At 44.4% G+C, this 21,704-nt stretch overlaps 1 protein-coding gene across 1 annotated transcript in view; it reads right to left on the reverse strand.

The window, feature by feature from the left end:
• Positions 1-21,704, reverse strand: part of ALOX5 (arachidonate 5-lipoxygenase) — a 228,051-nt gene that overhangs the window by 51,769 nt on the left and 154,578 nt on the right. Inside the window, exons 8-10 of the mRNA XM_063961506.1 lie at positions 19,871-20,074; positions 11,768-11,854; positions 10,443-10,621 (exon numbers count right to left, since the gene is read on the reverse strand). Of these exons, the coding sequence (XP_063817576.1) occupies positions 10,443-10,621; positions 11,768-11,854; positions 19,871-20,074 (470 nt within the window). The remainder of the gene's footprint in view (positions 1-10,442; positions 10,622-11,767; positions 11,855-19,870; positions 20,075-21,704) is intronic.

The following is a 21,704-nucleotide window of genomic DNA, read 5'->3' on the forward strand; positions in this document are numbered from 1 at the left end:
ATATTCCTCCCACGGACAACAGGTGTCTCCCCGGGTGCCTGACTTAAACAAACCACCTCACCATCAGAATCCTCCTGGTCAATTTCCTCCCCAGCGCCAGCAACACCCATATCCTCCTCATCCTGGTGTACTTCAACACTGACATCTTCAATCTGACTATCAGGAACTGGACTGCGGGTGCTCCTTCCAGCACTTGCAGGGGGCGTGCAAATGGTGGAAGGCGCATGCTCTTCACGTCCAGTGTTGGGAAGGTCAGGCATCGCAACCGACACAATTGGACTCTCCTTGTGGATTTGGGATTTCGAAGAACGCACAGTTCTTTGCGGTGCTACTGCTTTTGCCAGCTTGAGTCTTTTCATTTTTCTAGCGAGAGGCTGAGTGCCTCCATCCTCATGTGAAGCTGAACCACTAGCCATGAACATAGGCCAGGGCCTCAGCCGTTCCTTGCCACTCCGTGTGGTAAATGGCATATTGGCAAGTTTACGCTTCTCCTCCGACAATTTTATTTTAGGTTTTGGAGTCCTTTTTTTACTGATATTTGGTGTTTTGGATTTGACATGCTCTGTACTATGACATTGGGCATCGGCCTTGGCAGACGACGTTGCTGGCATTTCATCGTCTCGGCCATGACTAGTGGCAGCAGCTTCAGCACGAGGTGGAAGTGGATCTTGATCTTTCCCTAATTTTGGAACCTCAACATTTTTGTGCTCCATATTTTAATAGGCACAACTAAAAGGCACCTCAGGTAAACAATGGAGATGGATGGATACTAGTATACAATTATGGACGGACTGCCGAGTGCTGACACAGAGGTAGCTACAGCCGTGGACTACCGTACTGTACTGTGTCTGCTGCTAATATAGACTGGTTGATAAAGAGATGTAGTAGTATGTATGTATAAAGAAGAAAGAAAAAAAAACCACGGGTAGGTGGTATACAATTATGGACGGACTGCCGAGTGCTGACACAGAGGTAGCTACAGCCGTGAACTACCGTACTGTACTGTGTCTGCTGCTAATATAGACTGGTTGATAAAGAGATGTAGTAGTATGTATGTATAAAGAAGAAAGAAAAAAAAACCTCGGGTAGGTGGTATACAATTATGGACGGACTGCCGAGTGCCGACACAGAGGTAGCTACAGCCGTGGACTACCGTACTGTACTGTGTCTGCTGCTAATATAGACTGGTTGATAAAGAGATGTAGTAGTATGTATGTATAAAGAAGAAAGAAAAAAAAACCTCGGGTAGGTGGTATACAATTATGGACGGACTGCCGAGTGCCGACACAGAGGTAGCTACAGCCGTGAACTACCGTACTGTACTGTGTCTGCTGCTAATATAGACTGGTTGATAAAGAGATGTAGTAGTATGTATGTATAAAGAAGAAAGAAAAAAAAACCACGGGTAGGTGGTATACAATTATGGATGGACTGCCGAGTGCCGACACAGAGGTAGCTACAGCCGTGGACTACCGTACTGTACTGTGTCTGCTGCTAATATAGACTGGTTGATAAAGAGATGTAGTAGTATGTATGTATAAAGAAGAAAGAAAAAAAAACCACGGGTAGGTGGTACACAATTATGGACGGACTGCCGAGTGCCGACACAGAGGTAGCTACAGCCGTGAACTACCGTACTGTACTGTGTCTGCTGCTAATATAGACTGGTTGATAAAGAGATGTAGTAGTATGTATGTATAAAGAAGAAAGAAAAAAAAACCACGGGTAGGTGGTATACAATTATGGACGGACTGCCGAGTGCCGACACAGAGGTAGCTACAGCCGTGAACTACCGTACTGTACTGTGTCTGCTGCTAATATAGACTGGTTGATAAAGAGATGTAGTAGTATGTATGTATAAAGAAGAAAGAAAAAAAAACCACGGGTAGGTGGTATACAATTATGGACGGACTGCCGAGTGCCGACACAGAGGTAGCTACAGCCGTGGACTACCGTACTGTACTGTGTCTGCTGCTAATATAGACTGGTTGATAAAGAGATGTAGTAGTATGTATGTATAAAGAAGAAAGAAAAAAAAACCTCGGGTAGGTGGTATACAATTATGGACGGACTGCCGAGTGCCGACACAGAGGTAGCTACAGCCGTGAACTACCGTACTGTACTGTGTCTGCTGCTAATATAGACTGGTTGATAAAGAGATGTAGTAGTATGTATGTATAAAGAAGAAAGAAAAAAAACCCACGGGTAGGTGGTATACAATTATGGACGGACTGCCGAGTGCCGACACAGAGGTAGCTACAGCCGTGGACTACCGTACTGTACTGTGTCTGCTGCTAATATAGACTGGTTGATAAAGAGATGTAGTAGTATGTATGTATAAAGAAGAAAGAAAAAAAAACCTCGGGTAGGTGGTATACAATTATGGACGGACTGCCGAGTGCCGACACAGAGGTAGCTACAGCCGTGAACTACCGTACTGTACTGTGTCTGCTGCTAATATAGACTGGTTGATAAAGAGATGTAGTAGTATGTATGTATAAAGAAGAAAGAAAAAAAAAACCACGGGTAGGTGGTATACAATTATGGACGGACTGCCGAGTGCCGACACAGAGGTAGCTACAGCCGTGGACTACCGTACTGTACTGTGTCTGCTGCTAATATAGACTGGTTGATAAAGAGATGTAGTAGTATGTATGTATAAAGAAGAAAGAAAAAAAAACCACGGGTAGGTGGTATACAATTATGGATGGACTGCCGAGTGCCGACACAGAGGTAGCTACAGCCGTGAACTACCGTACTGTGTCTGCTGCGACTGGATGATAAATAATGATATAAAAAATATATATATATCACTACTGCAGCCGGACAGGTATATATTATATAATGACGGACCTGCTGGACACTGTCTGTCAGCAGAATGAGTTTTTTATAGAATAAAAAAAAAAACACCACACAAGTGAAGTCACACGACGAGTGTTTAACTTTTTCAGGCAATCACAATATAGTATACTACTAACTATACTGGTGGTCAGTGTGGTCAGGTCACTGGTCAGTCACACTGGCAGTGGCACTCCTGCAGCAAAAGTGTGCACTGTTTAATTTTAATATAATATGTACTCCTGGCTCCTGCTATAACCTATAACTGGCACTGCAGTGCTCCCCAGTCTCCCCCACAATTATAAGCTGTGTGAGCTGAGCACAGTCAGATATATATACATAGATGATGCAGCACACTGGGCTGAGCAGTGCACACAGATATGGTATGTGACTGAGTCACTGTGTGTATCGTTTTTTTCAGGCAGAGAACGGATATATTAAATAAAACTGCACTGTCTGGTGGTCACTGTGGTCAGTCACTAGTAAACTCTGCACTCTCTACACTTCTACAGTACTCCTAAGCTCCAGTAAATCAGGTCAATCTCTCTCTCTCTCTCTCTCTTCTAATCTAAATGGAGAGGACGCCAGCCACGTCCTCTCCCTATCAATCTCAATGCACGTGTGAAAATGGCGGCGACGCGCGGCTCCTTATATAGAATCCGAGTCTCGCGAGAATCCGACAGCGTCATGATGACGTTCGGGCGCGCTCGGGTTAACCGAGCAAGGCGGGAGGATCCGAGTCTGCTCGGACCCGTGAAAAAAACCATGAAGTTCGGGCGGGTTCGGATTCAGAGAAACCGAACCCGCTCATCTCTAGTGTGTACAGCAGTTTGTATAGGAGTATGTCAGCAAAAAGTACTTTGTACAGGGTTATATCTCTGCAGTATGCATCGCAGTAAGATGAGCATGGCTACATCTGTACGTCTCTGCTGTATGCAGTTTGTATAAGGTTATGTCTCTACACTATGTAGTTTGTATAGAGGCATATCTGTGTAGTACTGTATGTAGTTTGTATAGGTGTATTTTTCAGCAGTATGTAGTTTGTATATCAGTATTTCCCTGCAACATTGTCTTGTAGAGGGGTATATACTGTATCTGAAATACCATGTAGTTTGGGGATTCATTCAAAATACTGGCAGTTGGGATCCCAACAGTCAGAAGACCAATAGCTGGATCCTGATATGAGTATAAGCAATGGGGTTGAGGTTAGGATGAGGCACTAGGGTTCAGGGATAAGGGTAAAGGTAAGGGATAGGCAGTGGGGTTAGGGGAGGTTAGGATTAGCTTGGGGGGGGGGGCATTTAGGGTTAGGCTGCTAGAGGGGAGGGTTAGGGTTAGGCTGAGGGAGGGGGAAGTAAGGGTTAGGCGGGGGGGAGGGGCATTTAGGGTTAGACTGCTAGAGGGGAGGGCTAGAGTTAGGCTGAAGGAGGGGGAGGTTAGGGTTAGGCTGCAAGAGGGGGAGGTTAGGGTTAAGGGTAGGGTAAAAATACATACCAGGATGTGTCAGGATTCTGTCAATCCCAACTGACGGGATCTCGTACCCAACCCATACTTTGTATACGGGTATATTTCTGCAGTATGTAGTTTGTATAGCACTACTGTATCTCTCTGCAATATGTGGTTTGTATAAGGCTATATCTCTGCAATATTTAGTTTGTATAGGGGCATATTCTTAAGAATGTAGTTTGTATTTGAGTATTTCTGGGGCCTAATCCCCAATAGGCTGATAATAAGGCTGCAGCCTGGCATGCTGGGTCCTGGGGGTGCACAGCGCCGCCACAAAAGATTAATTAGGTCTCTTTTTTTACCTCTAAGTGGCGATGGTGGTGATCATTTCTGCCATCGCCACTCATCTGCCCTAAGCTGTCATCAGGTTTCAAGGGGCCGGGCCCCATTTGTCACTAACACCCAGGCTAAGATATGCAGGCAGCTAACAGCAAATCCGATGCTGTTAGCTGCCCTAGTGCGGTACTAACTCTCAGCTTGGTCTCGTGAGATTACCACATCTCACAAGATCAGGCTAGGCACACAGGGGTAAATTTGCTAAGATGGGAGCTCTATTTAAGATGGGATGTTACCCATAGCAACCAATCAGATTCCAGGTATTATCTTCTAGAAGGTGCTAGATAAATGAGAAGTAGAATCTGATTGGTTGCTATGGTTAACATCCCATCTTAAATAGAACTCCCATCTTAGTAAATTTACCCCACAGACTGCACCTGCAGCTAACAGCATCACTTATGCTGCCGGCTGCCTGCTGCTTCTTTTACAACATTTAATTGCACATTTTTAATGAAAACAACTCAGTTTGACTTCTATGCAGTTTTGTAGCCTGGTAGCCCCTTTACAGTGCATCCGTAAAGTATTCACAGTGCTTAACTTTTTCCACATTTTGTTAAGTTTGTTAAGACTGGAATAAATTAATTTTTCCCTCAAAATTCTACACACAATACCCCATAATGACACTGTGAAAAAAGTGTTTTTGAGATTTTTGCAAATTTATTAAAAATAAAAAACTAAGTAATCACATGTATATAAGTATTCACAGCCTTTGCGCAATACTTTGTTGATCCACCTTTGGCAGCAATTACAGCCTCAAGTCTTTTTGAATATGATGCCACAAGATTGGCACACCTATCTTTGGGCAGTTTCGCCCATTCCTCTTTGCAGCATCTGTCAAGCTCCATCAGGTTGGATGGGAAGCGTCGGTGTACAGCCATTTTCAGATCTCGCCAGAGATGTTCAATCGGATTCAAGTCTGGGCTCTGGCTGGGCCACACAAGGACATTCATATAACATGTGCAGAGAGAGATAGATTTGGGTGGGGTGTGTTCAAATGGAAATCTAAATTGCAGTGTAAAAATAAAGCAGTGAGTATTTACCCAGCACAGAAACAATATAACCCACCCAAATCTAATACTCTCTCTGCACACAGCGCCGTAACTACGTGTGTGTCAAGGGGGCTTGGCACACAGCGCAGTTGCCCTGAGGGCGCAACTGCCAGCGGCATGTAATGAGTCAAATTGACTGCCGTAATGTGTAAAAAGGGGGACTGGCTGCCGTAATGTGTAAAAAGGGGTCCTGGCTGCCGCAATGTATAAAAAGGGGGTCTGGCTGCTGCAATGTGTAAAAGGGGTCCTGGCTGCCGCAATGTGTAAAATGGGGTCCTGGCTGCCGCAATGTGTAAAAAGGGTGCCTGGCTGCCGCAATGTGTAAAGAGGGGGCCTGGCTGCCGCAATGTGTAAAAAGGGATCCTGGCTGCCGCAATGTGTAAAAAGGGGCCCTGGCTGCCGCAATGTGTAAAAAGGGGTCCTGGCTGCCGCAATGTGTAAAAAGGGGTCCTGGCTGCCGCAATGTGTAAAATGGGGTCCTGGCTGCCGCAATGTGTAAAAAGGGGGCCTGGCTGCCGCAATGTGTAAAGAGGGGGCCTGGCTGCCGCAATGTGTAAAAAGGGGTCCTGGCTGCCGCAATGTGTAAAAAGTAGTGATGAGCGGATTCGGTTTTACTCGGTTTTACTCGGTTCTCAAAACCGAATCTTATTGGCTCACTGATGTCACGTGTTTTGGATAGCCAATAAGATTCGGTTTTGAGAACCGAGTAAAACCGAGTAAAACCGAATCCGCTCATCACTAGTAAAAAGGGGGACTGGCTGCCGTAATGTGTAAAAAGGGGGACGCTGTCTGCTGTAATGTATAAAAGGGGCTCTACCTGGTGTAGTGGCGCTACTGTGCAGCGTATTTTGAATAATGTAGACTACTGTGCACCGTAGTATGAATTGCTATTATTTTGTGGCCACGCCCCTTCCCCGTGAAGCCACACCCCTATAAATGTTACGCGCTCCTACGGCGCGCACTGCCCCTATCTTACATGGGGGGGGGGGGCGCCACTGTCGTTTCTTGCACACAGCGCTAAAATGCCTAGTTACGGCACTGTCTGCACATGTTATATCTGCCCCACCTGGCTGCTTTATTTTTACACTGCAATTTAGATTTCAGATTGAACACACCCCACCCAAATCTAACTCTCTCAGCACATGTTATATCTGCCCCCCCCCCCTGCAGTGTATATGCAACTGCTAACACATTTGAATTCGACCCTTAAAATAGGTACACACGGGTGGTCATTCCGAGTTGATCGCTCGTTATTTTTTTATCGCAATGGAGCGATTAGTCGCTAATGCGCATGCGCAATGTCCGCAGTGCGACTGCGCCAAGTAAATTTGCTATTAAGTTAGGTATTTTACTCACGGCATTACGAGGTTTTTTCTTCGTTCTGGTGATCGTAGTGTGATTGACAGGAAGTGGGTGTTTCTGGGCGGAAACTGGCCGTTTTATGGGTGTGTGCGAAAAAACGCTGCCGTTTCTGGGAAAAACGCGGGAGTGTCTGAAGAAACGGGGGAGTGTCTGGGTGAACGCTGGGTGTGTTTGTGACGTCAAACCAGGAACGAAACTGACTGAACTGATCGCACTGGCAGAGTAAGTCTCGAGCTACTCAGAAACTGCTAAGAAATTTCTATTCGCAATTATGCTAATCTTTCGTTCGCAAATCTACTATGCTAAGATTCACTCCCAGTAGGCGGCGGCTTAGCGTGTGCAATGCTGCTAAAAGCAGCTTGCGAGCGAACAACTCGGAATGAGGGCCTCTATACAATTATCTGACAGATAATCTGCCAGATCTAGCTGGTTGTAATGAAAATCTGGTAATGGATCAGAGCACATGACAATCGACCATTTGCTCCCAAACACTGGAAAACAAACAAAACCTGTCATTCAGACAAATTGGTTAAACGCAAATTTAACCAACTTGTATGAACAACTGTATTTGTCCATTTTCTAGTGTTTGGGAGCAAATGGTCGATTGTCATTTGCTCTCATCCATTACCAGATTTCCATTCCAACCAGCTAGATCAGGCAGATAATCTGCCAGATAATTGTATAGTGTGTACCTAGCTTAAGTCTCCCCACAGAGAATGTGTGTTAAGTAATATGTCAGCTTAATTGTTTTTAAACACTTTATTTACATGAAATAAAAGAGAAACGGTTGTGCTTCACGGTATCTGGCAGCTCCGCGGCGTAATTACCCACTGGCTTTGTCCCTCTCTGGCTTCTCATGACTGCAGCCAGAGACAGTGCTCACTGCAGAGGGATTTTTCGAATTCCCTGTATAAGGGTATATCTATGCTGTAGATACCTTGAAGTATATGTCTGCAATATGTCGTTGACTCATTTGCAATGGAGAGTACAGTATTGCTAGGTATAGGTAACTGTAGTGTGGCATAATAACAGCGAAGATGACTTGGTATATTTATGCAAAGGCCAGCACAATTTAGAGGGAACTGAAACTGTTATAATGGGTTATACAAGGGGTTGCGTGAATATATATCAGGGAAGGAGACATAGGATGCAACAGAAACAGGAAGAACTGCAATTTTTGCTTAAAATGAAGAAGTTGCATGTGTTCATTTGCTGTTGCTCTCTTAGTTCTTAAGGAGATAATTTTTGATCTTACTTTTGTATAAATTAAATCAGTCTGCCATTCATTTTAAAGGTAACGAAAGAAATATCACGGATATCTCCTGCTTACCTTTCACTTCTAATCTGGCCCGCTGTCCCCAAACATTAGAATGAATACCTAAATTCTTCAAGCTCCAAATATACAATTTTTTTGGAGCTTGACTCAACATTTCCAGAAGGCGTTTGTTCCCAGACCCAATTCAGATCACTCTTCCATTGCCTGGCTCCTTCCACCGTAAGTTGAGCATGTTTGAACCCATGGTCACACTTGTGCAGTAACACTTCGGAGGTCAGACTCAGCAGTGATACGTTTCACAACTACTAAAGTAGTGGAGAAAACATTTGCGGGGACAGATGATTTTTAGATAAGCTGTCTTTGCGCTGGAACAATGATGAATTGCTCTGGTACCAGGAAGCAAAGTGAAAACATAATTATCGGGGTCTGTCCGTCCCCTGATAATTACCATAATGAATATGTCCCTAAAAACCTTAAAACATTACTTATACCAGTGGTTTGTGCCTGAATAAACTTGTAAAGCTAACATCTGCAATCAGAGAAATCCTGTTTTCACTGTATTTGTAGTTCTGTAGTACAGTAAATACAATTTTAGAGCATTTTTTTAGAGCATCTAACTCCTGCAGACATAAATTCTAGATCCCCTATATTAAAATACAATGCACTGTGGAGCTAAACAATTATGGCCACATCATCTTTTATAGACTCTGCCTACAGTATTTTAAAAGACAATTTACACCCTTGCAGAGTTTCAATTTACATATTAGACCTGTAACGCTGGTGTCCTAAGCTGAGCTAGGAGAGGACATAAACCTCCAGAGAGATCCCTCTAAAGATTCCTCTTGTGCCTCTGTCCCCATCCCAACTATTCTCCCTCATTCTTCTTCCACCTGCTCCCACCAACCACAGCATTTTATGCAAATGGGAAAGATTTTTAAAGTCTATTACTTATTTTGTTTTATATTTAATCTATCTATCTATCTATCTATCTATCTATCTATCTATCTATCTATCTAAATAAAAAAACACACACACACACACACACACACACACACACACACACACACACACACACACACACACACACACACACACTTTCTTTAGTTATTTAGAACCACCACTATATAGTTATAAATTGTTGGCACATGGGTTGGTTTGATGGGCATGTAAGGGACATATGGGAGGTCTGATTGCATGTGAGGAGGTCTGAGGACCATGTGGGAAAGTTGGAGGGGCATCTGTTTCCCCTTATTAATTTATAATTTCTGTAGGCTACACAGTAAGGAACCCTTCATGTTAAGTATAGACAGTATGGCTCGTTAACACTACAGTGTACCAGTCTTATTACAGCTAATGCAGTACTATTGTTTTATTTAATTTTAAACCAACTCTGAAACTCTGTGAATAAACTAATCCAGTTCTGGAACTCTGTGAATGAGCTAACACATTCTTGAGCTATAAGTTGGTCTAGGGCTCTGAATGAGCTATTGTTTTCAAGAGCTATAGGATGGTATGACAATGTGAATAAGCATATGCTTTCAGGAGCTATAGGTTGGTCTAGCAATGTAAATGAGCTACTTTCATGAGACATAAGCCATGTGATTGAGTTAATGCTTTCATGAGCTATTCATTGGTCTAGCCCTCTGAAAACGCTAATGCTTTCATCAGCTGTAGGTTAGTCTAGCCCTGTGAATGAGCTAACACTTTCATGACCTCTAGGTTGGTCAATCCCTGTGATTGAGCTAATGCTTTCATGAGCTATAGGTATAGGTTGGTCTTTCTCTATGACTCAGCTAATACTTTTATTAGCTATAGGTTGGCCAGGTCCTGCCCGAATGAGCACAGGTTAGCTAATGAATCTGAGTTACAGGTTAGCTAATGAATCTGTTGGAAGCTAACTAGTATAGTGAATGCTGAAAGATCAGTGATTCTCTTTAGGTTCAAATTTGTTGTGATTTTAAAAGTAGTTGAGTCTGCAGCTACTTTTGTTTGCAAATATTCTAATGAAAATTGTCAAAAAATCATAAAAATGCTATAATACAATAATATGGTAAAAGCAGATACAGTTCTCTTACTTAAGTATTGCTTGCCAAACCTTCATTCCATCATCTCTGTAGAAATAATATGGAATATCTTCCTTGTTGTCCATGCCCCTCAACTTTATTGCCTCGGGAAAGCAAATAGACTTATAGGTAAAGTCCTTCATGGCTCTTATCAGCAGCTCAACATGTCCTCCTCCTCCTGTGGCATTGGCCTACAACATAATTTGCAATGAGATAAAATGCCTTTTAGGTTATATGGGATAAGCTCTATCTACAAAAATAAGATTAAATTGAGCACTGGGCCATGACATAATTCTGTTGAGGAAGGCCTCTAGGCAACTTGGTATATGTGACAAAAAGTTGTAGCTATGCCTACTTCAACACACACCTTTTGTCCTCTGCATACATTAATGAAGGGATCTTATGTCTTATTCCACAATCAACTATTAACGGTCCTTGCATAGAAGTTCCCTGAATGCTAATTCTTTTGTTAGTTTAGGTAAGTGCAGTCTTTATAAAGTTAGCCATATTCTGGTCCACCAACCACTCGGTATGACTGTTAGATGACAGTAGCTCTGTTAAATTCGCCTTCCACATGCATCTGCATGACTGTCCTCATATGAAAAATTCAGACTTTGAGCAGTCGGGCTGAATTTCCAGATCTTATAAAACTACATTAGAAAGGATGAATAATGATTACATACAAATCCGATACGGACATTGTCTGAGTGAGTCTACCATTCATCCCTTTACCAAATAAGACTCCCTTTTAATGTACACTGGGATTAATGATCTTTCTCCACCCATAAACACAGTGATATGCTTCCAATTAAGAAGTCTAAAGTAGACTAATCCAAATGTCAGTGTCTATGGACACTGTAAGTCGGTTCGGTATGGATGACCAGAGGACGGGATGCTGGCTGTCAATATCCCAACAGCGGCACTCCGTGCGCCAGAATGCCGGCGAGCGCTAAGAGTTTCCTTGCTGGCTTGCTGCGCTCACCACAGGATCTATTCCCACTTTATGGGTGTTGTGGACACCCACGAATGGGAATAGCCCTGGTGCTCCAGGATTCCAGCTGGCGGCATTGTCAGCTGTCGGAATTAAACGCCTCCCTGTAAGTAACTTAAACTGCCTTAGGACTTTGCCTTATCAGTCCTGTTGTCTTTTTCAGATTCCCCACCAATACACCCACCCAATATACAAAACATCTCTAGTAAAGGGAGGGTGTGCTACTGACGTCACATCAGATTCACTCATTATTAACAGGGTATATATGATAACCTAGAACAACTATAATAATATTGATTTTCATATAACTTCATAGTTGCTATATAAAATAGATAGGATCCCAAACCTTATCAAATAGTCCACATTCACAAATGAGCTGCTCTCGTGCCTTTGTGTTGATTGCTATGGTGAATCTCACATGTGGTATCAGAAGCTGAAATATAAAATAAATATTTTGTTAAAATCAAACATCATTGTCTTGTTATGCAATGATGATGCACAATCATTTTTATATTACTAAAAAGAGACATTTGGAAAAACAATGGTCCGAAGTCAGAGGTGGGTGGAGGAGAGACATTGGTAGCAAGTGCCCAATATTTCTCATACGTCCTAGAGGATGCTGGGGTCCACTTCAGTACCATGGGGTATAGACGGTTCCGCAGGAGCCATGGGCACTTTAAGACTTTTCAAGGGTGTGAACTGGCTCTTCCCTCTATGCCCCTCCTCCAGACCTCAGTTTAGAAAATGTGCCCAGGCAGACTGGAAGCACTCCAGGGGAGCTCTACTGAGTTTCTCTGAAAAGACTTATGTTAGGTTTTTTATTTTCAGGGAGAACTGCTGGCAACAGTCTCCCTGCTTCGTGGGACTTAGGGGGCAGAAGTAGGAACCAACTTCCTGAATAGTTTCATGGCTCTGCTTCTGGCTGACAGGACACCATTAGCTCCTGAAGGGAACTGAACGCTAGCTGCGGCTATGTGCTCACTCCCACAGCCCGCCGTCACCCCCCTTACAGAGCCAGAAGTCAGAAGACAGGTGAGTGTAAGAAGAAATCTTCAGACATCGTGATGGCTAAAAGGTACCGCGCAGCGGGCGGGAACGCTGCGCGCCATGCTACCCACACATACACAGGCATTGTAGGAGGCAGGGCGCGGGGGGAACGCCCTGGGCAGCATGAAACCTAATAAAACTGGCAAATAAAGGGGCATAAGATGCTGAGGCACAGTCCTACTGAGGAGAAACGCGCCGTTACGGGGGCGGGGCTTCCTCCTCAGTCAGCCAGCACACTGCTCAGCGCCATTTTCTCTCCTTCCAGGCTGCAGAGAAGAACACTGGTCCTCCACTATTGAACCAAGTATCAGGGTGCAAAACAGCGGGGGCACAGTGAGATTTGGTGCTATATATTGTGATAACCATTATAAAAGTGCTGTATGTCAGTGGGCATTTTGTGTTTCACAGACAATTTATTACTGGCGCTGGGTTGTGAACTGGCAAATCCTATCTGTGTCCTTCTGACAGATTTTACTGTGGGTCTGTCCCCTATAAGTCCCAGAGTGTCTGTGGTGCGGTTGTGCACGTGTGTGACATGTCTGAGGCAGGGAGCTCTTCCCCTGAGGGAGCCATTTTAGGGACACAGAGTTGTAATGTGGTGGCGCTGCCGGCACATCACGAGCCTGAATGGGTGAAAGAATTACGTGATAGTGTGAATCATATCAGTAAGAGATTAGATAAGTCTGAGTCTCATGCAGATGCAGAGAGCTGGAGAAAATCAGTGGAAGATGTGATTTTTCATAGTTCTGCCTTTTCTTCCGCAGGCGACCCCTCTGGGTCACATAAGAGACCATTTGCACAAATAGTACATACTGATACCGACACGGACTCTGATTCCTGTGTCAACGATAGTGATTCCAGGGGGATAGATCCTAAATTGGCAAAAAGCATTCAATATATGATTGTTGCTATAAAGGAAGTTTTGGAAGTTACGGAAGCCCCTCCTGTACCTCAGGAGAAGGCTTATTTTTATAAAGAAAGAAAAATTAATGTAACTTTCCCTCCTTCTCATGAGCTTAATACTCTATTTGAGGGAGTTTGGGTAAACCCTGAAAAGACATTTCAGATTCCCAAAAGGATTCAGGTTGCTTATCCTTTCCCGGCAGAGGACAGGAAAAGATGGGAGTCACCCCCTGTATTAGACAGTGCCCTGTAAGGGTTAACTAAAAAGGTGATTCTCCCTGCACCTGGGACAGCTTCACTGAAGGAGCCGGCAGACCGCAACTTGGAGACTACGTTAAAATCTATTTATGTGGCCAATGGTACATTGCTCATGCCCGCCATTGCTTGCGCGTGGGTGAGTAGGGCTATCGAAAAATGGTCAGATAACTTGTCATCGGAAATTGACTCGATAGATAGAGACGATATACTCCTAACGTTAGGTCATAGCAAAGACACTGCTGCATACATGCTAGAAGCCATGAAAGATATTGGACTCTTGGGTTCAAAAGCCGCTACCATGGCAGTATCAGCTCGGAGGGCGTTGTGTATTCGCCAGTGGAATGCTGATGCAGATTCCAAAAGAAATATGGAGGCTCTCCCGTATAAAGGTGAGGCCTTGTTTGGAGATGGGCTGGATGCGTTAGTCTGTGCGGCTACCGCAGGTAAGTTGACATTCTTGCCTTATGCTCCTGCACCGGCGAAAAAGACACAGCACTCTCACATGCAGTCTTTTCGGCCCAACAAATACAAAAAGGCCAAAGGTTCCCCCTTCTTTGCAGGAAGAGGAAGGGGAAGAGGAAAGAAATCCGCAGCGTCTCCAGGATCGCAGGAGCAGAAATCAACCCCTGCTTCTGCCAAATCTGCAGCATGACACTGGGGCTCCCTTGCAGGAGTCCGCTCGGGTGGGAGCATGTCTGAAAGTTTTCAGTAAGATCTGGCTTTAATCTGGCCTGGACCCATGGGTCTTACAAATAGTGTCACATGGATACAAACTGGAGTTTCAAGACGACCCCCATGTCGATTTTTCAAATCGACCTTGCCAGCTTCTCTTCCAGACAGAGAAGTAGTAACAGCTGCAATTCAAAAAATGTTGTCAGGATCAAGTCATTGTCCTGGTACCCTTGTCACAGCAAGGAGAAGGTTTTTATTCAAGCCTTTTCATAGTTCCAATCCCGGACGGCTCGGTCAGACCAATTTTAAACCTGAAAAATCTGAATCTCTACCTCAAAAGGTTCAAGTTCAAGATGCAATCCCTGAGGGTAGTGATTTCCAGTCTGGAGGAAGGGGAATTCATGGTGTCAGTAGACATAAAAGATGCTTACTTGCATGTTCCCATTTATCCTCCTCACCAAGCTTATCTGAGATTCGCAGTACAGGATTGCCATTACCAGTTTCAGACGTTGCTGTTCGGGCTCTCCGCGGCACCGAGGGTATTCACCAAGGTGATGGCAGAGATGATGGTCCTCCTTCAACAACAAGGAGTCAATATAATTCCTTACCTGGACGATCTCCTGATAAAAGCGAGATCCAGGGAACGGTTGGTGCAGAACATTGCACTCTCCCTGTCAGTACTCCAACAACACGGTTGGATCATGAATTTTCCGAAGTCACAATTGGAACCGACGACAAGATTGTCCTTTCTGGGGATGATACTGGACACGGAAGTACAGAGAGTATTTCTTCCAGTAGAAAAGGCTCTGGAAAGCCAGAGAATGGTCAAACAGATTTTGAAACCAACAAGAGTGTCAATACATCAATGCATTCGGTTGTTGGGGAAAATGGTGGTGGCCTACGAGGCCATACAGTTTGGCCGATTCCATGCCAGAGTATTTCAGTGGGACCTGTTGGACAAGTGGTCCGGATCCCACCTACACATGCACCGGAAGATAATCCTGTCCTCCAAAGCCAGGATTTTGCTCCTGTGGTGGCTACAGAGTTCTCACCTACTAGAGGGACGCAGGTTCGGGATTCAGGATTGGGTCCTAGTAACCACGGATGCAAGTCTCCGAGGCTGGGGAGCAGTCACACAGGGGGAAGGCTTCCAAGGAAAATGGTCAAGTCAGGAAACCTGCCTTCACATAAACGTTCTGGAATTGAGAGCCATTTACAACGGCCTTCTACAAGCGGTAACAATGTAACAGCAGTCGCGTACATAAACCGTCAAGGCGGAACGAAAAGCAAAGCGGCAATGGCAGAGGTGACAAAGATCCTCCTCTGGGCAGAAAGGCATGCAAGAGCTCTGTCACCAATTTTCATTCCGGGAGTGGACAACTGGGAAGCAGACTTCCTCAGCAGACACGATCTCCATCCAGGAGAATGGGGCCTCCACCAAGAAGTCTTCACAGAGGTGACAAGTCCTCAAGTAGACATGATGGCATCTTGTCTCAACACGAAGCTTCAGAGATATTGTTTCAGGTCGAGAGACCCTCAAGCAATAGCAGTGGATGCACTGGTGGCCCAGAGGGTGTTTTGATCGGTATATGTCTTCCCTCCACTTCCACTGATACCAAAAGTTCTCAAAATCATAAGAAGAACAAGGGTTCGAGCAATCCTCATTGTCCCAGACTGGCCAAGGAGGGCTTGATATCCAGATCTTCAGGAGTTGCTTATAGAAGATCCTTGGCCTCTTCCTCCTCGCGAGGACCTACGGCAGCAGGGGGCGTGTGTGTATCAAGACTTACCGCGGCTACGTTTGACGGCATGGCTGTTGAGCGCCGGATCCTAGCCCGAAAGGGTATTCCCAAAGAAGTCATCCCCACTCTTATTCAGGCCAGGAAAGGAGTAACGTCTAAACATTACCACCGTATTTGGAGAAAATATGTGTCTTGGTGTGAATCCAAGAAGGCTCCTACGGAGGAGTTTCAGTTGGGACGTTTTCTCTATTTTCTGCAGGCTGGTGTGGATGCGGGCCTAAGATTGGGTTCAATCAAGGTCCAGATTTCGGCCTGGTCAGTTTTCTTTCAACAACAATTGGCTGCCCTTCCAGAAGTTCAGACGTTCGTGAAAGGGGTGCTGCACATCCAGCCTCCATTTGTGCCTCTAGTGGTGTTGCAGTTCCTTCAATCGGATTGGTCTGAACCTCTAGAGGAGATAGAGTTGAAGTTTCTCACTTGGAAAGTGGTGATGCTTTTGGCCTTGGCATACGCAAAGCGGGTGTCTGAGTTGGGAACTCGCCAACAATTTCTTCCAAAGGTGGTTTCGTCTTCCCATATGAACCAACCTATTGTGGTGCCAGTGGCTACTGACACTTTCACTGAGTCAAAGTCTCTTGATGTGGTCAGAGCTTTGAAAATTTATGTCGCAAGAACAGCTCGGATAAGGAAAACAGAGGCTCTGTTTGTCCTGTATGCTCCCAACAAGATTGGGTATCCTGCTTCTAAGCAGACTATTGCGCGCTGGATCAGAGGGACGATTCAGCACGCTCCTTCCACGGCAGGATTGCCGATACCGAAGTCGGTAAATTCCCATTCTACTAGAAAGGTGGCCTCATCCTGGGCGGCTGCCCGGGGAGTCTCGGCATTACAACTTTGCCGAGCAGCTACTTGGTCAGGGTTAAACACATTTGCAAAGTTCTACAAGTTTGACACCTTGGCCGATGAGGACCTCAAGTTTGGTCAATCTGTGCTGCAGGGTCATCCGCACTCTCCCGCCCGTATTGGAGCTTTGGTATAACCCCATGGTACTGAAGTGGACCCCAGCATCCTCTAGGACGTTTGAGAAAATAGGATTTTAATACCTACCGGTAAATCCTTTTCTCCTATTCCATAGAGGAAGCTGGGCACCCGACCCAGTGCGTACTTTACCTGCAGTAGTTACTTTGTTGTAGTTACACAAGTGTTGTGTTACAATTATTTTCAGCATATTGCTGCAAATGGTTCATGCCTGTTGGCGTGTGTTATGTTGAATGCCATGTTGTGCGGCATGGTGAGGTGTGAGCTGGTATGAATCTCACTGTTAAATTAAAAGTAAATCCTTTCCTCGAAATGTCAGTCTCCCTGGGCACAGTTGCTATACTGAGGTCTGGAGGAGGGGCATAGAGGGAGGAGCCAGTTCACACCCTTGAAAAGTCTTAAAGTGCCCATGGCTCCTGCGGAACCGTCTATACCCCATGGTACTGAAGTGGACCCCAGCATCCTCTACGGACTAGGAGAAAAGTATTTACCGGTAGGTATTAAAATCCTATTTTTTCCTTTACATATGCATCTGAGACGCATTGCACATGCATCCCAGATGGATAACGCTGTCAGGCGCAGACCACAACTGCATGGAGATAATAAGCTGTTGTTATATGCTTTCCAAGGCAGCGACAGGGTGGGGTGGGGGTTGGGGTGTGTGGCTCCATTTGGCGGGTGTGCCGGTATCAGCGACTGCATCGGAAGATGCAGTGTCACTGTCATTGACAACCAAATACCGTTGGACATTCTGAGCTACCCACAGAGTTGCTCAGAAGTCAGATGGTGCGGCCAATGTCTGCTCAATGGTGCGCACTACGGTGGATTGGAGCTGCAGCATAAACAGCCCACCAGCTGAAGCATTAGCATAACTTCCTGCAGTGGGAAAGTCTAAGTCGCAGCTGTTTCTGTTCAGTGTCCACCACTGAATCATGCCCAATCAGCTCTGGAGTAGAAAGAGCAGATACTGCAGCAGTAACTGAAAGCCTCAGAGATCTTGGATCCCCCTTGCTAAGGAGAAAAGAGCAGCAACAAAGGTCTGAGCTAAATGTGTACTAGACTTTTGTAAATATGTACAATGAACAATACTAAAGTACAGTTATTGCGAAGGTAGGCGATTTAGTAAATTTTTCAAGAACAGTCCACTAGTTCATGAGTATCATAAACTACACAATAATTTGTAACTTATGTTTATTCTTCTAAACCTATCCTGTTTTGAATTTGCTGAGACATAAAAGCCACTGTTGTATAATCAGTATGAGAATGGGACTGGAAGTGAAGATGCAAATCACTATCACTCAGGCACAATGCTCTGAAGCTTGGCTGGAAACCACTTACAGTAAAAGCTGAGAGCAGGTGACACACGGATGTTTTTCATAAAGTGCCTGAAGCTATGGGGAAATCCTGCCCTAGTATTTTATGACAACTAATAGACTTTTTTGCGTGTTTATCTATTGGCTATATACAAGTAACAATTGTTCTGAGTAGCTTGTATACACTAAAAGTTATTATCTTTTGAATTTGTTTGCAAGCATGCAAAGTAAGGACAGTAACTGGTAAAGATTAACCCAGGGTAGAGTGGTGAGTGATATATGAGCAAATGTACTAAAGTACAGACAGAGTATCATTGTTGTTGGATATACTGGTGATGGTGGTGCATACTTGCCTACCTGACCCTCTCCATGAGGGAGAAAATGCTCTGTTCCTGGACTTTCCTGGTAATGTATGATTGCCATCACCTGTGGTGAGCTAGGTAATTGATAAGAAAGGTGTTTCATCACAGGTGATGGCAATCATACATTACCAGGAAAGTCCAGGAACAGAGCATTTTCTCCCTCATGGAGAGGGTCAGGTAGGCAAGTATGTGGTGGCGGCTATACCATATATTGTTCCTGAGATATAACCTAGAATGAAACTGTTCAGAAAAGTTGTTCAGGATCAAATAAAATGAAATTATGTTTGTGAAGTTAAAATGCTGTCTGAGAGTGGGGGTTATTCAAAGTTGGCCGCAGATTTTGCTGTTTCAGTAAAATCTACACTAAAATCACACGCTGGGGGCTACCCAGTCCTGCTCCTTCCTATGAGAAGGAGTATTGGGTTAAGAAGTGGGATACTCTTGGGTCCCTTCAAACTAGGATTGGCCATCGATCATCGATGGGTACAAACCATCAATGGTTTAATGCCAATATGAGATAGTTTTGCCCTGATGGCGGAGAACCAATGGTTCTCCACCATCAATGATACAGAGCCCCCAAGTGGTGTCCCACCCTCCACCTAGTTGGTACTGGGACAGGGAGCCTCCACCCCCGATGCACCCACAAAACCCCACCCCCAATTTCTGTTTGGCCCAAGGGCTAGTCAGTGAAATAGCAGGGATGACCATTGGTGGGTGAAACCATTGATGGTTCTCCATTACATAATTTGCTACCATTAATGGTCACTTGCAGTTTCACCAATGAACTGTGTGCCATCTTGCATTGCGCATGTGTGATCTGGAGCAATCTTGAGCATACTTGCCTACTCTCCCGGGAATTGCGGTAGTCTGCACCCCCAGAAGAGTGATCGGATCTCCCACATACCATCTATGCTAATTGTATGTGCAGATTTGCTACCATAACATATGGTGATGTGTAAAGCCAAACATAGAGTTTAATCGCCCACTCAAAATGTATAGTAATGCAACCCAGATGCTTTCTGTGCTCACTTGTTTTAGCCAAAGGAAATCAGCACTGGTAGAGTAACTTATTTATCTATGAATAGTTATTAATATAGTACACACATTCTGGTACCTTGAATATAGGATGCACAGCAGGGAGTTGCCGATACATAGCAATTGCAAAAACTTCTGATAGGAGATGTGTCCTTAGGAGATGGGTAATTGTTTGATGAATATGGAAATCTGAAGACCGGACCCATATTTTAGCTAATAGCCAGTCATCCTTCGAATCTGATGGCAAATATATTGGATTTTCAGGTCCAGGTTTTTGGTTGAGCTACAATGTATAAAATAACAGTTACATTCAGAGTGATTTAAATTACATCACATTACTAAATTTTTGGGGAGATGTATACACCTTCTGAAGAGGACACGTGGAGTTGTTACCCATAGCAACTAGTTGGATTCTAGCTATCATTTTACAGAATGTACTAGATCAGTGGTTCTCCAATGGTCCAGGTTTTAAGGATAACCATGCTTAGGCAGAGGTGTATTAACTAGTACCTCAGTTTGATTATACAATCTGTGCACAAGCAAGGATATCCCTAAAACCTGGACTGTTGGGGTGCCTTGATGACTGAGATTGGGAACCACTGTACCAGATAAATAAATGCTAACTAGAATATAATTGGCTGCTACAGGCAAAACCTCTATTATTCCTCTTTTTTTTTTAATCAAGTATTTTTATTGTTTTGCAAAAAAGAAAAACATTACAATAAACATTTTTAATACACTACTACAAAAACAAAAGTGTGCTTTGCAAGTTGCTCCAGAGAATAGTAATTACAATATATGGACACAGGACATAATCGCTTCCATTTATCAGAACAAATCAAAACATATATAGGAGAGTTAAAAAGGGATCATATTTCGTGCCAGAATGTATGGGGAGAAAGGGAAAAAAAAGGGGGGGGGGGAAGAGGAGCCGGACGGACGGCAGCAGGACCAGTACACCGCTACAATCAGCACATACGCTCACCATCTAAATTGAGGGATCAGTAGAGTATCGAGAGTTCTTCTAAAGAGCCCATATCCTATAAAATTTCAATAGGGAATTTCGTTTAGTATGCATAAAACGTTCATGGGAGAGAGTAGAATTCACGAGGGCAACCCACTCAGCAGATGACGGAGGGACATGAGCCATCCAGGTACGAGCTATACACACCCGGGCCAATGCTAGAACAATATTTACATAAAGGCAGGAGTGAAGTGGGAGGCAGTCCCTTAGATCAAGACCGAATATGCAAATACGTGGAGTCATCAACGGGATCCGAATACCAGTGTGATCTATAGATGTCGTGACATCCTCCCAGAAAGCATACACCCACGGGCATTGCCAAAGCAAGTGCCAGAACCCAGCAGCCGAAGCAGAGCATTTCGGACAGTTATCAGAGGCCGAGCCTCCAAATTGAAACACACGATGAGGAGTCCAATAGACCCTATGTAAAATATATAGCTGTATCTGCTGGAATCTAGCGCTCGCCGAGGCCGCACGCGGGGAATCCAGGATATGCTTCCAATCCTCATCATTAATTTCACCCAAATATTGAGTCCATCTATCTCTAAGGGTGGACATCCCATCTAGTCCAGAGAAGGAGAGGAGGGAGGAGTACGAAACCGAGACCCTTCCACGAGAAGGCAAAGTTCTAATTCATTTGTGAACAGGGGATTCAGAAAGTTGTGGAGTAGAGCCCCGCCACTGTGCCGTCAGTGCATGTCGGAGCTGTAAATAACGAAAGAAATATCGTCTAGGGATAATATATGTAGTGGACAGATACTCGAAACTATGTAGTACCCCATCCTGGTAAAGTTGCCCTACAGCAGACACCTCATACGAAGTCCAAATTGAACTACCCTCTAATTTAAAAAGTTCGGAAAAATTTGTGTTATACCAAAGTGGAGAGCAG

This window comes from Pseudophryne corroboree, chromosome 3 (assembly GCF_028390025.1).
Source record: "Pseudophryne corroboree isolate aPseCor3 chromosome 3, aPseCor3.hap2, whole genome shotgun sequence".
In the NCBI taxonomy this organism is placed as follows: domain Eukaryota; kingdom Metazoa; phylum Chordata; class Amphibia; order Anura; family Myobatrachidae; genus Pseudophryne; species Pseudophryne corroboree.